This window comes from Herpailurus yagouaroundi, unplaced genomic scaffold, assembly GCF_014898765.1.
Source record: "Herpailurus yagouaroundi ecotype Mexico unplaced genomic scaffold, PumYag 139, whole genome shotgun sequence".
NCBI classification, from domain to species: domain Eukaryota; kingdom Metazoa; phylum Chordata; class Mammalia; order Carnivora; family Felidae; genus Herpailurus; species Herpailurus yagouaroundi.
In genome coordinates, this window is record NW_024412394.1 from 7,832,713 (window position 1) to 7,848,982 (window position 16,270).

The 16,270-nt window shown below is 52.7% G+C and overlaps 1 protein-coding gene across 2 annotated transcripts; it reads right to left on the reverse strand.

Annotated features, from left to right (window-relative positions):
- Positions 1-2,668: 2,668 nt before the first annotated feature.
- LOC121029424 (uncharacterized) lies at positions 2,669-14,038 on the reverse strand. Of its 2 annotated transcripts, none has more exons than XM_040473443.1 (7): positions 13,799-14,038; positions 12,473-12,836; positions 11,941-12,273; positions 10,190-10,265; positions 8,773-8,891; positions 6,714-6,811; positions 2,669-5,832 (listed from the first exon to the last, which is right to left on the reverse strand). In XM_040473443.1, exons 1-7 carry the CDS (start codon positions 13,898-13,900, stop codon positions 5,584-5,586), a joined length of 1,341 nt encoding a protein of 446 aa, XP_040329377.1. In that variant the 5' UTR covers positions 13,901-14,038; the 3' UTR covers positions 2,669-5,583. The 2 variants fall into 2 exon arrangements, with proteins under 2 accessions (XP_040329377.1, XP_040329376.1); XM_040473442.1 differs by having other exon boundaries at positions 6,705-6,811.
- Positions 14,039-16,270: the final 2,232 nt, after the last annotated feature.

Sequence of the window (16,270 nt, forward strand, 5' to 3'; positions counted from 1 at the left end):
CTTGTGCAGTTGAGACATCTTACCCACAAGTCACAGGCAATTTGCCCCAGGATCACCTGCCACAGTCATGTAGCACGCAGATTCAGAGGGAGCTTATTTCTATCATAATAACTATATAAAATGTGCTCAGCATTTTAAAAATCTTTTGAAAACTGTAGTCAATTAATTTTTGTATGAAAAAATATAAAAATTAACTTTAAAAAGGTAAAAGTTGTCCATAATTCCGCACTTAAAATACATGAGTTGGGGCACCTGGGTGGCTCAGTTGGTTAAGAGTCTGATCTTGATTTCAGCTCAGGTCATGATCTCACGGTTCGTGAGTTCAAGCCTGGCATGGGGCTCTGTGCTGACAGCATGGAGCCTGCGTGGGATTCTCCCCCTCTTCCTCTGCTCCTCTCCCCCACTTTCAGTCTCTCTCTCTCTCTCTCTCTCTCTCAAAACGAAAACTAAAGAATAGAAAAAAAGAAGAAAAAAACAGACAAGAATGTATTGAGTGCTTCCTATGTGCGGGGCATTGTTCTAAACACCTTAAATGTGTTTCGCCATTACCTGTGAGGTAGGTAATATTATTGTTCCAGGTAACCAAGATCCAGAGAAGTTAAATAACTTTCCTGAGGCCGCACAGCTCATACAGGTGGAAGTTAGGTTTAGGTCCGAGCAGTCTGGCTCCAGAGCCAGTCCGCCTAATCTTACTGAGTGGAATTCTCCTCCACTCTAATTCCACTCCCTGGAGATAATTTCTACTGATATTTTAGTGTTTGTTCATCTAGCCTTTTTGCTATGGTCACACAGAGACACAAACACAAAGGAGTTCATGCTAGACATATTATTTTGTGGCATTTTCACTTAATCTATCTGGAATATCTCTCCATATCAACAGATGTCTACGTAATATTCCTTGGTATGAATGTAGCCTAACTTCTTAATCAACCTCCCGTTAATGGATATTAAAAGAGTTTCTAAGAGCCAACTTTTGCAAATTGTGATAAGCGCAACTTCCTTTTCCTTACGTTAAAATGTTCGAAGAAAATGTGTTCCTAGCATGGGTTATTTTCACATGACACTTATTAATGTCTCTTAAAACGCTAATGTTTTGTGGTGCATTGGGAGGTGAATCTCAACACTTCTATAGCTGCAGGAAGCTTCGGGTTGCGATGCACTCCTTCTGCGTTCCAAGTCATGTAGCAGAACCCGCCATTAGTCACCCTTCCACCCCACATCGCCAGACCCTCCCCACGAACTCAAATATCTCAGCCTGGAAGACAAGACCTAAAACAGCAGGGACCAGAGAGATTTGGAGGATCCATTCTTTCCTCCGGCTCAGGCTCGGCTTCTTGACTTCTGAGTCTTTGGCTGAGGAGACATACCCCTTCAGTGAAGACACTAATGACCAGCAGGGGGAGGGCCAGGAAACCTAGGTTGAGGAGAGATTGGCTGAGGGTTTGGAGGTGAGCCAGCCTGTAGATGCCAGCCGTTGACAGCAAGGTAAGTAAGGACTCGTGAATTTCCTTGAAGGACAGAGTAAAACTTCAGATTGTTGTGATGACTTTTTGTTGGTGTTAGCCTGGGGTTCCTTGAATGAAGCTCCTTGAAAGGACCCTCACCAAATCTAGCTTGTGGATTTGTTACATGCATGACCGCCGCAGTGGGTGGGAGAAGGGGCTTGTTTTGAGAAATCTGTAAAGATTCCAGGGAGAAAGAAGCTCAGGCAGAAGAGATAGTAGTGGTTAAGAAAAAGAAGGCCAGCCAAGTTTCTGACCTTTGGGAAGCTGTGCTGGGATTTAGAATTTACATTAAGAACTTATTTCACTGAGGCACCTGGGTGGCTCAGTTAAGCATCCCACTTCAGCTCAAGTCGTGATCTCGCGGTTCGTGAGTTCAAGCCCCATGTGGGGCTCTGTGCTGACAGCCCAGAGCCTGGAGCCTGCTTCTGATTCTGTGTCTGCCCCTCCCCCCGCTCACACTCTGTCTCTCTCTCTCTCAAAAATAAACATCAAAAAAAATTTACAGTAGACTTACTTAGCACCAAAATTTACATATCCTGCCATGCTTACATTTTTTTCTATTGTTCTATGTTGCATAACCTCCTGATGTAATAGGAACCTGATAACAGCACCTGCCTGGTGGTTTTATTGTTACAGAGAAAATGCCATTTGGGGTGCCTAAATTCATTCACAGAACTAGATTTTTGACTGTGATTATTATCATGAACTCTCAGAATTAAAAAATATGAGGTATGTATCTATATATCTATGTCTATATCTGTATCTGTATCTATATCTAAATCTATACCTATATCTGTTCCTATATTTCTGTATCTACATATGAAGCATTACAGACATATTTGAAGTCCCCAACCAATATACTGGGTAGAAATGTTTTTCATTTTCTTGGGTGTGATTTTCTTCTCACCTATAATTTGTCCACTAAAAATGGTGTGTCCTTTTACTAATTTATAAATCCTGGCTGCTAATCTTTTATCAGTTATATGCGTTGCAAATTCCATTTCCCTGTCGGTGGCTTCTCCTCCCACTTTCTTTTTGGTGTCTTCTTTTTGTACTCGAGTTTTTCATTTTAATATAGTCAAACACCACATTTCCCCTTTATGGTTTGAGCTTTTGATGTCTTGCTCAAGAAATATTCCTGTACCCTGAAGTCATGAAAACACTTACATTTTTGTCTAAACATTTTATTGCTCAGCTATTGACATGGAGATTTGTAACCCACCTGGAATTCATTCTTGTGTAAAACATAGGCGGGAATCTAATTTTCTATTTTCCCCATATGGATAGATGGTTGCTCCCAGACCATGGCATATTCCTCTCCTCTGCCCCTGTTTCATATGCCTGCTCTGGCAGAAAATCAGGTTCCCACTTCTCACCCCTCAATTCTGTTGCCCTGGTCGATTTTCTAGTCTAGGATCACACTGTGGTTGTGAGAACATCACACTAAGTCTTGGTTTCCGGTCAGGTAAGACCATCTCCTTTTCCATTTGTTCTTCAACTTTGTCTTGGTTCTTCAGTTTGATTATTTATTGTTTATTGGTAACAAACTATCCCAAACCTTAGTGGCTTGAAACACTGACCAAAACAGAAAACAGACAAGTAGATGAACAAAACATTGACATACTGTGGGCATGCATAAAGAGCATAGTGGGGGGCAAGGTGAAGGGAGGGTCCAACTGGCAGTGGGTGGCAGGCCCTCCGAGGACGGTGCCTAAAGCCTGCTAGTGTCCCAAAGGTCGAAGAGCATCTCTCTCCTGTGGGGCCTGAGCCTTGGGTGGCAGAAGGGGTGGTCCCCTCCCTGGGGCACTGTGGGCAGGAGGGACCCAGGCCTTTTTATCTGGGGACACTGGTTAATCAAGAATCCCTCTCCTCAAACTCCCCAGCTACATCAGTCACAGCCCTACCATCCCCTCTTGGCTCCTGGAGTTCTATCAGAAGAGGTCAGGCTTCCCATCCTCTCCTAGCACCGTTAGCATTCTTCAGCTCTTGCCATGATTGCTTGGTGTTACTATTTTGTCATACGTCTACCCACTGTGCATGTGCGTGCATGCGTGCATGCGTACATGCAATGGGAACAGGGACCCAAAAGCACTGTGGCTAAAATTTCAGGTCTAGGATCCACCATTTATTAGCTATAAGACTTTGGGAAATTACTGAACTGTCTGCGTCTCAATTTCCCCATCTTTAAAATGAAGGGAAAGCCCTTACCTTATGAGGTTGTTTAAGCCATTAAGGTATGTAGAGGAATGTGGCTATAAGAAACACTCCATAATTGTTGGCTTACTAGACTTAATCACCGCCCCTGAGCAGTGGCTGGAGGTCAGCAGGCCCCTATAAATACCATGTAATGCCTATAACTCCAGGGGTTCTAGTCTGAGTAAATCCTTTGGCTTTGGACAGTGGCGGGAGGAACCTGACCCCTGGGATGGCTCGTGGTGTTATAGCCAGGAAACCCGAGTCGAGAAGACCATGGTGAAGATGGGCTCCCCCAGTGGGTATGTAGACTAAAATATAGACCAAGAGGCACTGTCAGGAGCCTAGCACAACAGAGGACCAGAGGTCTAATGAGGCCGTAGGTCAGTGCTGATGGCCCTCTCAGAGCAAGGCCGGGTAGGGTGAGAGGTCAGGATACAGCAGATGCCCAGCCTCTGGTAGTCAAATCTGGAGCACTGGAAGGGCAGGGAAGAGACCTGAGGAACCAAGGTGATGCTCAGAACATCCTGTTCTCCACCTCTTTCAACTTGGGGTTGTTCCCAGATGTCCCCAACAGCCACAGACTCGGGACAGAATCACATCCTCAACACTGAGAACCTGGGATGTCACAAGTGACAAGGAATTACTTTGCCTTCCTCCCTGAAGAAGACCTCATCATCACACCCGAGCCTGCCAGACCTCAGACCACCCACCCTTTTCCTCTCCAACCCCTCTCCCTTCCTGGCCCTGAAGCAGCCACACTCTCAGGTCCCATCCTGGAGGCAAAGCTGATGTCTCACTGTGACTGATGGCAAACAAGTTCCTGTCTGACAAAACCATTCACACTGACCAATAAGCGGTGAATCCCCTGTCCTCCAAGAGATTGGGACAGACACTGTATGACTCACTGGAATTTTGCAGAAGGGATCTGGGCTCCCACTGGCAGTTGGATTTGATGATCTTTAAATGTCACCCTTGAGAAGTAATGAATCGGCAATTCAAGAAATCTTTCCCATGACATGGTAGGACAGCACCCTTTGCCCCCATGGCTTAGAATTCCCACGATCCAGAGTCACTCCTTGGAGGTGCAGAATAAAAGAGGGTCCATGTCTCCATAAGAGCCCTGTGGAAGTGTACTTGGGCAAAGCAGGAGGTGGCCCTCAGCCTGCTCTGTTGGAGATGAAGCTAGCAAGGTAGTTGATGGTTTCCATGGAAGGGGAGGGAGCCCAGGTCAGTTCCCTACAGTGGCTTCGGGGGCCACTATAAGGAAAGAAGCTCTCATGCCTCCCACCCCTGCCCAGCAAGGCCAAGTGTTAGGAGGGACTCTTGAGTGGAGGACACTGCCCACATACTGGCAGGGTCATTTGTGAGAATCAAAATCAGGAGGTCAGGAAGGAGCTCTGGTGGAGGAAAAGAACTTTCCAGCCTGGCTTAGCAGCCCTGAGAGGTAGTTGGGGGTGGAGGGGGGGTTTCATGAGGAGAGTCACCAAAGAGGAACTTGCACAGTGTGTCAGGGTTTCACAGCCCCTGGTCAGGAAGGAAGTGAGGGTCACAGAGTGGGGCGAACATTGGGTCACTCAGAGGCACTGGGATCCAGACCCTATCTAATTGGACTTTGCTCTAATAGCCTTCCTCCTAGACCCTGGGGAGGGGAGCAGGCAGGTGTCTAGAAACCCCTTCTATGGGCCCCAGAGCCTGCCCAGCACAGCCTTTAGACTCAAAGCTTCTCTCCTCTGGAGTGACAAGGACTTTCTTCTCCTCCCCCTTCCTCACCTCCTTTGGAGGAAGGGATGACCTTTTGCTGGTTTGGGACCATCTTTGTCCCACCAAAGTCCCCATATCACTGGTAGGGCAACCCCACGCCTCACAGGTACTTGTTAAGTGGTCACTGCCCAGTGAAGTCTGCCTTCAGCTCCTGAGTTTCCCCCTCCAGGGCAGTCAAGTTGGAGGGCTGGGGTCTGCTTCCAGAGATGCTGGCATATTCCACAGTCAGAAGGGGGTCAGGCGTGGGCCTCAGGTTGGGGTGGGTGTTGACATAGATGGAGTCGTCAAGGTCAAAGTTGTTCAGGTGGGTAAGTGAAGCATAGCAAATGGCCCCAGAGTCCTCATCAGAGCCCATCTGTTGATTGGAGCCCTGGGAATCAAAGAAGATAGATGTTCATTGTACAGATCATAGCTGGGAATGGTCAGTGGCCCCCAGGCTGCCCAGAGCTGGGTGGAGAACAGAGACAGGGATAAGGTGTGGGACAGAGTATGGACCTTGCAGAGCCTCTGGGAATAGCTGAAGCCAGCAGAGTTGCCATCACTGACGATGTTTAAGAATAGGCTAAGGAAGGCTACGTTGGGTATGATCCATGGACCGGCATTGCCTGGCAGCTTGTTAAAATCTCAGGTTCCACCCAAGATCTATTAAATCGGTCTCTGGGGGAGGGGCCCAAGAAATTCTGTTTGAACACGTTTTCCAGGTGACTTTTATGCACACTCAAGTTTGAGTAGTGCTGAGCTAGAACAGCACTTGGTAGGGGTGCCATTTGTAGAGTTGATTCCAGCATTACAGAGGGTTGAACCAGATGGTTTTAGATCCTCCCAATCCTGCGATTCTGTGGTTTTAAGAGTCTCAGATCTTTAGACAAGACACGCCTACCCAAGGGCAACAGCTCGGCCCTCAGCTCCCGAAGAGAGAGCACTTAGGGAGCCATGCTTGTGCCGTGAGGCCCTCTTCCCCCTAGCCGACTGGACTGATGGAAGCCACGCCATAGGCTGGCTCTGGACCCATGGGATGGACCCCCATTAATAGCTGTCTCCTGTGGGGGTGAGGGTCAAAAGCTGAAGCAGTCAACTTCTCTCTCTTGAAGAGGTTTGAATTGGGAAATATGGGGCAATGGGTACGTGCAGATGAGGCAACATGAGGAGTCACACGTGATTCCAGGCCCAGACTGAACAGAAACTACAAGTAAACACAAGCTGGGGAGCTAAAAAAGACAGTAACACTGACAACAAAGATACCCAGGAAACCTGAGATCGCCTCTGCCCTGACGAGGAGTCTTCCCGGTGTTCAGTGGTCTTTTCCCTCTGGACTGAAATGTTGTCATAGACGTGGAGCTTGTCCTCACCTGTGAAGAAAAGAGTCCAGTTTGGGGCAGGGACCGCTCCCTAGGCTCCAGTCTCCTGCGAAGGCAGAGGTGATGGAGGCCCCCTCTGGGCAGAGGGGACCCTGGCAGGGGAGGGGCTGGGGCCCCGGCCCGGAAATCCCACCCTGCCCAGGACGTTGCAGGGAGGTCACAGTAGGGTCGCAGGCCCTGGCCAGTGCAGAGGAGTGTCCAGGGAGCAGAGGTTAGTGATAAGGAGCAAATCAAGCTGGCGGCCTGTGGCTCATTTGCATAAAACTGGTAAGCTTAATCAACTCAAGTCACTGAAAGTTCCAAACTGAAACATCAATTTAAGTATAATCTATTTGCTGGGGAAGTTATCTATAACGTCTTTCAAATTTTTGGGCCAGGAGCCACAATGAGAAACATTTTATCTTATTCCGGCACATACGAATACACACACTCACACTCCTACGCATACATGCGTCCCCCCCCACCCCTAAAAGTCCAATGAAAAAATATTGTCCTTCCAGAGTGTACAAACCACTGTGACATTTTACCTTTTTATTTTGTTTTATGGAAATAGTATTGTGACCCACTAAATTGGCTTTGCACAGTTTGAAAAGTACGGATAGAAAATTTTACAATCCGGGGCACCTGGGTGGCTCAGTCGGTTAAGCGTCCGACTTCAGCTCAGGTCATGATCTCACAGTCTGTGAGTTCGAGCCCCACGTCGGGCTCTGTGCTGACAGCTTGGAACCTGGAACCTGCTTCGGATTCTGTGTTTCCCTCTCTCTCTGCCCCTGCCCCCCTCTGTCTCTCTCTCTGTCAAAAATAAAACAAACATAAGAAAACTTTTTTTAATTTTACAATCCATTACTACGTTAGGATTTTGATAGCTTGAAAAATTAAAATCAATACGGCCCAGCATAACCCTGACTTGCTTCCACATTTCAATCTTGTCAACAGACACAACACTGGATTATATGGTTAATAAATACACAGCACATACTAAACATGTTTAGCACATGCTAAACAAACCAAACAACAAAAACTAAGGCAGGAATCATTGAAAGGCACTAATCTGATAAGCCTTGCACAAAGGTTAATGCTAAAAACTTACAACTCAGAAGATTAAAAAGTCCTTCTTGTGCTTTTAGGAAGACAAAATTTAAAAACAACTGTGGCAACCAGGGGCGCCTGGGTGTCTCAGTCGGTTAAGCATCCGACTTCGGCTCAGGTCATATCTCCCGGCTCGCGGATTCGAGCCCTGAATCGGGCTCTGTGCTGGCAGCTCAGAGCCTAGATCCTGCTTCGGATTCTGTGTCTCCCTCTCTCTCTGCCCCTCCCCCTTCTCTGTCTCTCAAAAATAAATAAAACATTAAGAAAATTAAGAAAACATAAATAAAAACAATAGTGACAATTAAAAACCAATACCGTTGACCAGAAAGGTTTTTAGATAAATTTGCTTAAAAATCTTTAACGGTAGGCGGCTCAGTCAGTTAAACATTCAACCCTTGACTTTGGCTCAAGTCTTAATCTCACAGTTTGTGGGACAGAGCCCTGTGTCAGGCTGCACACTGTCAGTGCAGAGTCTCTCTGTCTCCCTCTCTCTCTCTCTGCCCCTTCCCCTGCTTGCACTTTCCCTCTCTCAACAGAAATAAAGCTTTTTTAAAAAATAAAAAAAAGTAAATCCTTACCTATAAAAAGATGGCAAATTATACGATCCCAAAATGATAGCAGAATGCCCAATCTTAGGCAAATTAGGCTTACAGGAAGCTGACCTTGAGCCTCTGAAGAGAATGATCCTGCCTGCTGTTCTGCAAAGCAAGAGCACCCAGGGGATCCTGGCCACCTTGTCTTGCGGGCCTCAATTTCCTTGGTGGTAGAATGGGCACAATAAGCCTGGTCCTCACGGCTCGCGGGCACGAGGACATCATGGCCACGCCCTCAGTGGTCTGCTCTGAGCCAGCTCTGGGCTTTACCTTTCCCGGCACTTCCTCGGGCTTTCTTGAAGTACAGGATCATGAGGACCATGAGCACCAGCAGCAGCAGGACGGCCACCGTCGAGGTGGGAATGATGAGACGCCAATTGCTTTCGGAGCTTGGGGAATAAGGAACAGCCAGCAGGGTGAGGAAAGCGGGAGCCGACCTTCTGCGGGGAAGCCATCCCTCTCCCCACGCGTGTGGTGGTCACGACAGCCCCTCCCGCTGAGCCGGCCAGGAGGCAGCCCCATGGTCAAGGACTCTGCCCCGTAAGCCATGCACATCTAGCCACGTCTGGGCTATGTTTCCTCCTCTGTGAAAGAGGAATGGTACCAATGCCTTGGCTCCTTTTCCATTTTCTGGCTGCTATCCCCTGACTTGCCCCCGGGCCCCTGTTGCAGGGTCTGCACTCACCCCTCCAACCTGCTCCCCTAAACTATTCTTGGTCCCGGCTCTGTCACCTCAGCCTGCCTGTGAGAGGCGCTCAGCTCTCAGAGAACGCTGGTTTCCTGTGACCCACAGTTCTGCCACATGATAAACACATCTGGATAGGGCCTGTCTTAAGTCGAAGGCAGAACACAAAGACAGGCTTTCCCACACCACAACAGGCTCCCCAGGGTGGCAAGTGTCGAAGCCCTAAGCCCCGGAGGCAGCCGCTTTAGGGACACCTCGCAGCTCCATGACCAGCTCCCCCTGGTTTCTGGACATACTGCCTTGAAGCGAGGAACCATGGTTTGTGAGAGCCCCGGGTTCCCATCGCAGTGATGGTGGGTGGAGAGACGGCAGGGAGGATGGAGTCTGGGATAAGAGCGGCTATCAGGTCAGTCCCGAGGGGTCGGGGCCTAGAACCCGTCAGGCAGGGGTAGAGAAGAAACCAGGCCGCGGGTTGTAGTAACGACAGAGTGCCCCCTTCCCCCGGACGCCTGTGGCTGGAAGAGGGGAGAGGCCAAGGAAGAATCTCTGGGCACATGCCTGGCGCTGAGCCAGACACAATCCCACTTAATCCTCACGGCAACTTCGTAAGACAGTGGTTCTGCCCCGAGGCAAACTTGGCAGCGTCCGGAGACATTTTGGTTTGGTTGCCACGCCTGGGTGGTCTCAGGGAGGTTTGTGCTCTTGCTGTCCCATGGGCAGAGGCCAGGGACGCTGCCGCACAGGACACCCCTCGCGACAAATGTCAGCCTCGCCCAAGGTAAGCAACCCTGCTGTAAGGTGAGAATGCCCACTGGCCCCATTTTGCAGATGACAAAACTGAGGCTCCAAGAGGCCTGAAGCAAGCGACCTGAAGCATTCTGCCCCCCTGAGAGCCAGGCGTCTACGGGCATGCGGTAGCTGGAGGCATTTCACACAGTCGGCCATGGGGGGGGGGGGGGGGGGGGGGGAGGACAGAGAGGACCGGGAGGCAGGTGACAGTACCTGTCGGTGACAGGGCTGGCGGCGGAGGTCCAGGCTGTGGTGCTCCTGGTGCTCGTGGTGGTGGGCGTGGTTGTAGCTGAAAGACACGACCACGAGAGGAGCACTCCCATGTGTTTGCTCCGCATTGCGGGCTCCCCACTCCTAGCCCGTGGCCCTGGGGAGGATGGGCCCACACAGGGCTCTGGGCCAAGTGGGGGGTGTTACTCTGAGTGATGTGGATGTAGAAAGCTGTGGAAGCCCAGGAAGAAACTCTGGTGAAAGCAGAACCCATTTCTCTTGGGTTTTCCTCACAGTGAAGTGCCACCATGCAAGTGGCTTTAGATTAGGGCCACACTATCACTTGGCTATATTCCACAGTCTTTTCTGTGTTCTTTGAACATGTCATGTACTCTCCACCCATAATGCTTCCCTCCCACCTGCCCCCACTTTTGTCTGAGGGTCCTGCTCCTTCAGTAAGGCCCAGGCGGTATCACTTCCTCTGGGGAGTCCTCCAGGAGAATCCATACCACTGCTTTCTCCACCAACCTGGTCTCTCCCTTCCACTGGGCCGCCACCCAACATGCTTCCATTATGCCGCCCGCCACCCACCCTCCTAACCCTTTACCTATGTATCTGGCTTCCTGGGATGGGAGGGCGCTGTGGGCTCCTCCAGCACAGGAGTGGGTCTCAAGGTTTCTGATTCCCCTTCTAGAGCACAGCCCCTGCCCTACATGGGGGAGGGCAGTGAGCCACGGCTTAGGCGGTGACTGGCCAAGCAGCTGACCTGCGTCCTCTGGGTGCCCAGCTCACGGAATGGCTGAGCAGGCTTGGAAGGAGGGCAGGGGTCTGGGAAGATGCCATTCAGGCTCCAGCCATCACAGAGAAACTCGGGGGGGGGGGGGGGCGGGGCCGGCCGGCCAGGCTTTGCCACTCGGAGGTTGGCTTTTTTTTTTAATTTTTTTTAATGTTTATTCATTTTTGAGAGACAGAGAGAGACAGATCATGAGCGGGGAAGGAGCAGAGAGAGAGGGAGACACAGAATTGAAGCAGGCTCCAGGCTCCGAGCCGACAGCACAGAGCCCGACGTGGGGCTCGAACCCACAAACCATGAGATCATGACCTGAGCCGAAGTCGGACACTCAACCGACTGAGCCACCCAGGTGCCCCAACCACTCGGAGGTTTTCAAGAAATACACCTGGGGCCTCAGATGGGGAGCACCGCCAAGCTCCCCACCTGAGGCTTATGGTCTCTCGACTATAAGGGGCAGGGCCAGGGTGAGGACCCATGTCTTCTGAGCCCTCGGCCGCTGCACCTCCCAACCTCACCCTCGAAGCCCCACGTCTGCCTCACTGACTGGCTGCCTCCTGCCTGTCCGCCATTTGTTAACCCAACTGGCTTCCTGGGACTCAAGCACAACCCTTTGAGAGAAGGTTAGGGGTTAGGGTCAGGGGTGGGGATGCCCAGGAGTGGCCCAGTCAGCAGCCAGTCTCGTCAAACTTGAGGGAGCCTTACAGTCATTAGAAATCAACGGACGAGCCTTGTTAGTAGCAACAAAACTGTTCAGAGACACATGTGATGGGAAAGGAAGAACCAAGTGAGCCAGCAGGTCTGAGTTCTACTGGTTCTGCCTTTAATTCACGGTGACCTTGGGCAAAGGGCACTGGTTTTCGGCTGTGAGAGCCAAGAAGAAAATGCTTTTAGAGTCTTCTCTAGCTCTAACACCTGTGGTTTAGGAAGGCTGAGGACCACACGAAGAAGGGCAAGAACTCACCCCGAGATACCACCAGACGGAATTTTCTGAGAATAGCGATCTCTGAGGATTTGTAGAATCCACATGAATAAAATCCAGAGTCTTTCACCCTGAGCTCAGTCATGGTGACGATGAAGTAGCCTAAACTGGAATAATCCTGAATAGAGTTTCGAGGATCCCCGGACACTCTCGGGAGCCTGGTGTTGGAGGCTAACATGATACAAGTATCTGCTGAAATGTCCCTGCACCAGACTCTCATCATGTTTGGACCTGTCCAGGGCGGGTACATGCACTTCACGGAGACCGTCTCCCCTTCCCGTTTGTGCAGCAACAGTGACTTCTGTTCCCAGGAGCCTGAAAAGAAACTCAGGTCGGGGAGCAGTTCATCTGCCACTGCGGGGCCAGGAGATAGGTGCCTTCCTCTGCAGAAAGGGCCCCAGAGGCAGCCTCAGGCCACCGCCCCCCCCCCCCCCCGCCCCTGTCCCCTTCTGGCCTGCCTCACCCGGCCACCTCCCCCTCCTCTTGCCCTGTTCCCTCCCTTGGTCCTCATCACCTGATGATGCCAGGAGCATCAGAAGGACAGATAGCAGCAGGTGTGTGCCCCCCCCGGCCATGGGCCCTCTTCTTGAGCCGGGGTGGGAGAGGGAAGTCCCGAGGACAGGGAGCTTCTGGCTGGGGGACAGGGGTGGGGATTCAGCACAGCCACCCTCGCTGGTCCCAGGGAAGAAGCGTGCTCCAACGGGGCAGTAGGAGGCCTGGGACGAGGGGACCTTCCCGCTGCAGGTGCTACACGTGAGCCCCGAAAGGCGACAACCCCGAGACTGGACTGAGGCTCCAGGAGACTCTGCGGCTACTGCTGTGGCTCTCTTGTGCTCAGCCTCTTCCTCCTTGTCACACTGGGGTTGGGATGTAGAAAGCTGTGGAAGCCCAGGAAGAAACTCTGGTGAAAGCAGAACCTATTTCTCCTTTCTTTCTCCCCTATAGCTGACCACTTCCTCCCAGCCCTCAGCTACCTCCTCCCCACCCGGTAAAGCAGTGGCTGATTGGGAGTGACCCAGTTAGGGGACCTTTGGAGGTGCCCAGTGGTCTGAGCCTTCTTGTCCAGGCCTGCCTGGGAGCTGGGGGGGTTATGTGGGGACTGGAGGGGCAGAGGAGAAGAGAGAGGGAGAGTCATTTCCAGGAAGAGGTGCAGGGAATCAGGGAATATTCTGGCAAGGGTGGGAAAGAATGAAGCGGGGGAGCATAACTGGCAGGGGGGGAAGAGGATCGGGGAGGCTGGAGGGGAGTCTCCCCACCCCAGTCACCCCATGTCCCCAGCTCCCAGCCTGCCATAATCACTCCCCAAGCATTTGTCCAAAGACCACAGTAATCAAGCACGTTTTTAAGAATAATTGTCATTAGAAGAGCCACGGAAAAACAATCACCATAGGCTGTGTATAGTTAATAAACAACGAAGAAAGGAGGACACCTTGTAAAAATGCAGTGTGGCAGGTCGGGTTTGTGGGGGCACAGATTCTGAGGTGGAGGTTAGCACGGGAGGCCTAACATGCCCGGGGACCAAGCCGGGAAGAGAAGGACAGGTCAACAGGAAGCTCAGGCCTGCAGAGATCTGAAGACAGGATGCTCTCCAGGGTGGCAAGGAGATGCCGGGGCTTTGGAGCCTGCGACAGCCGGTCAGGGGTGACGGGCCACCCTGGGAGGGGGACTGCCCTTGGTGAGGCCTCTCTCTGCAGCTGAGGCAGCCCCCTGGGGGGAGGGGCGGGCAGAGGAGGCCTTCCGCTCTCCCTATTCCCAGCCCTGGGGTAACAAGTCCATCAGCCTGAAGGAGGACAATACACCGACTCAGTTTCATTCAGACTGAGAAACCTTTTGCAGCCACCTGGGAGGACCGTGAACTTGAGGCTTGCTTGCTGGACTTCCAGTGAGAGCGCGTGTGTCCCACGGTGACAGATGTGTCTTCTATGTTCCGCAGAGCAGACATCCCCCCGAGCTGGGTTTTCTTTATGTGTCCCGGCCCTTGGTCACGACAGGAAGCCCTCCACGGGCGTGTCCTGTCATCATAGTCGATTGCTCAGGAAGCTTTGTTGCCTTAGCCACTAACAGCAGCAGCAGCAGCCTGTGTGATACCCACCCCCACCTCCACCCCCATGCACCCCCTGCCCAGGATCTCCTGAGGATCTGGATCCTCCTGCAGCTCCAGGGGAAAAAGGGTAAGGACAAGGAGAAAAATGAAAGGCTGGGGCTTTCAGGAAAATGTCCCAGAGCACTGGAGGTCCAAAGAGGCCACCCAGGCCCCAGCGGGGCTGGAGACCCGGGGCGGGGGCTCTGTATTCCTTTCCCAGTATCCTGTATCCTTCCTGGGGAGTTCACGTGGGAGCAGGCTCCAAGGGTGGGCACCTGGTACAGGCTCACCCAATTCCGGGAGCCCCTCATCCTCAGCAAACAGGGATGGGGGGGTCCCCTAACAGCTACCCTGACATCAGGGCACAGCCAAAGGCCTCTGCCTAGGTCCAGCACCCACCGCCTGAGGCCTGCCCGTGTGTCCCTCTGCCCTCCCTAGCCCCTTTCAATTTAGGGCACAACAGAGAAATAGGGCCCAGAGGGCTTTAGTGTGGACAAAGCATACGCTAGAGCTGGAGAAGAGCTTGGGGACGAGCAATTAGGAGGCATTTACTCGGTGGTAAGAGGTTCCTGTCACTCTACTTGATCCTTGAAAGCAGTCTTGGGAGGTAGAGTTAGTGTCCTCTTTCACAACAGAGGACAATGAGGTCTGATAGGGTTAGTTACTTGCACAGGGTCACACAGTGACAGGGGGCATCCCCCAGTCCCCGTCCTGAGCCCTCTGCGGCTCTCCCACAGGCGGGGCTGTAAGTGTGCTGTTGCAGGATCTTGAATGGAGTGGGGCTCTGGGGGAGCTGTGTTCCCCAGGGAAATGAACCCCCTCCTAGTTGCACACCAAGGTCGTGGGCACGCCCTCCTGATAGAGAGGACCGAGATCACTCTGGGTGCGCGCGTGTGTGTATGACCTGACACCGGGCTTGTGGGTTCCTCAATCTGAGTCCCTCCTCTAGTGCCCCCTTCTGGAAGCAGGAAAGAGATGCCTCTTCCCTGCGGTCCTCCAGGATTACCTTCTGTCCCTTCCTGTCTCCCCACCTCCGTTCTGGGGTGCCCCCCAGCCACCCATCAAGTCCCTGGCCGTGTCACTCTCCTGACAATGACATCTGCTGTCCCTCCTGGGAGGGCCCTGCTCCAGGGGGAGAGTGGAAATGCCACATTGATCCCTAGGTGCTTATTCCAGTTGCTCCAGACTAGTAGGGCCCCTGCTCCAGGGGAGGAATCCAGCCCGTACTCTCCAGCCTTCACGGCAGGCGAGGCCAAGTCTGAGCAGAGGCCAGTGAAGCAGAGGCCAGACTCCCTGCCCTCCTCCAGCCCCAGGCGTTCCTCCAGGCTGTGCTCAGCTCCAGGCTGTCCTCGCTGGGTCCCACGTGGCTCCTCTCTTCCCAGGGGACAATGAGTCCTTGGGGGCGGGTGGGCGATCCACCCTTTTCTGAGCCATGGCCTCCCCTGCGGTGGACTTTGGAGGGCCCTCCGCCTTCTGTGAGAGCTCAGGCCTGCAGCTGGGAACCGAGGGGAAGAGCCCTGAGTACAGCCCCCATCCGGGGACAGGCTGGTCCTGCAGCCAAGGGGCTCTGGGCGGCCTGGTCACAACTGTCCCTAGAGGGCCTGCCAATGGGTGACAGGCCAGAGTGGGTTGGTGGCCTCTGCTGGCTGGCTCCCAGGACTTCAGGGACAGGCACTGCAGTCAAGGCAGGGCTTATCCAGAGGCCCATCAGAGGGCGCGGGGCCCCAAGGGTGGGGGGCTTAGGCCGCTCTGGGGTCCCCTGCTGCCAAACCCCTGTGGATCTCCAACTCTTGGTCACTGTTCCTTCTTCTCCTCTAGGGCGGGGCCCCTAAGACACCAGCTGCCTCTGAGACTCTCTCCTCCCCAAGCACGTGGGGAAGCTTGAGGGGAGCAGAAGGCGGCTGAGGGCACAGGGTTCGGGATGGGGAGAGAGCAGCGGCCCACCCGTCTGCTCCCCTCTGCTGCATACAAGGGGCTCCTGAGCTCTCTACAAGGCTTCTCTGCCACCCAGCGGGGGCCTGGGACTCAGGATCCCCTCGGTGGCTTGCCCTGCGGTTTTCGGCCTGGTGCCCTCCATTCTGAGCGTTCTCAGGTTCTTGGCAGCCCAAGGGGTCTGAGCGGGCCAAGAGCAGCCTCTGGTTCTGCGGGGGGGGGTCGGAAGAGCGTCGGGTCGGGACAGAGTGTACAGCTCGGTGTGCGCCGAACCATTAAAAAAGGGGGGGGGGGGGG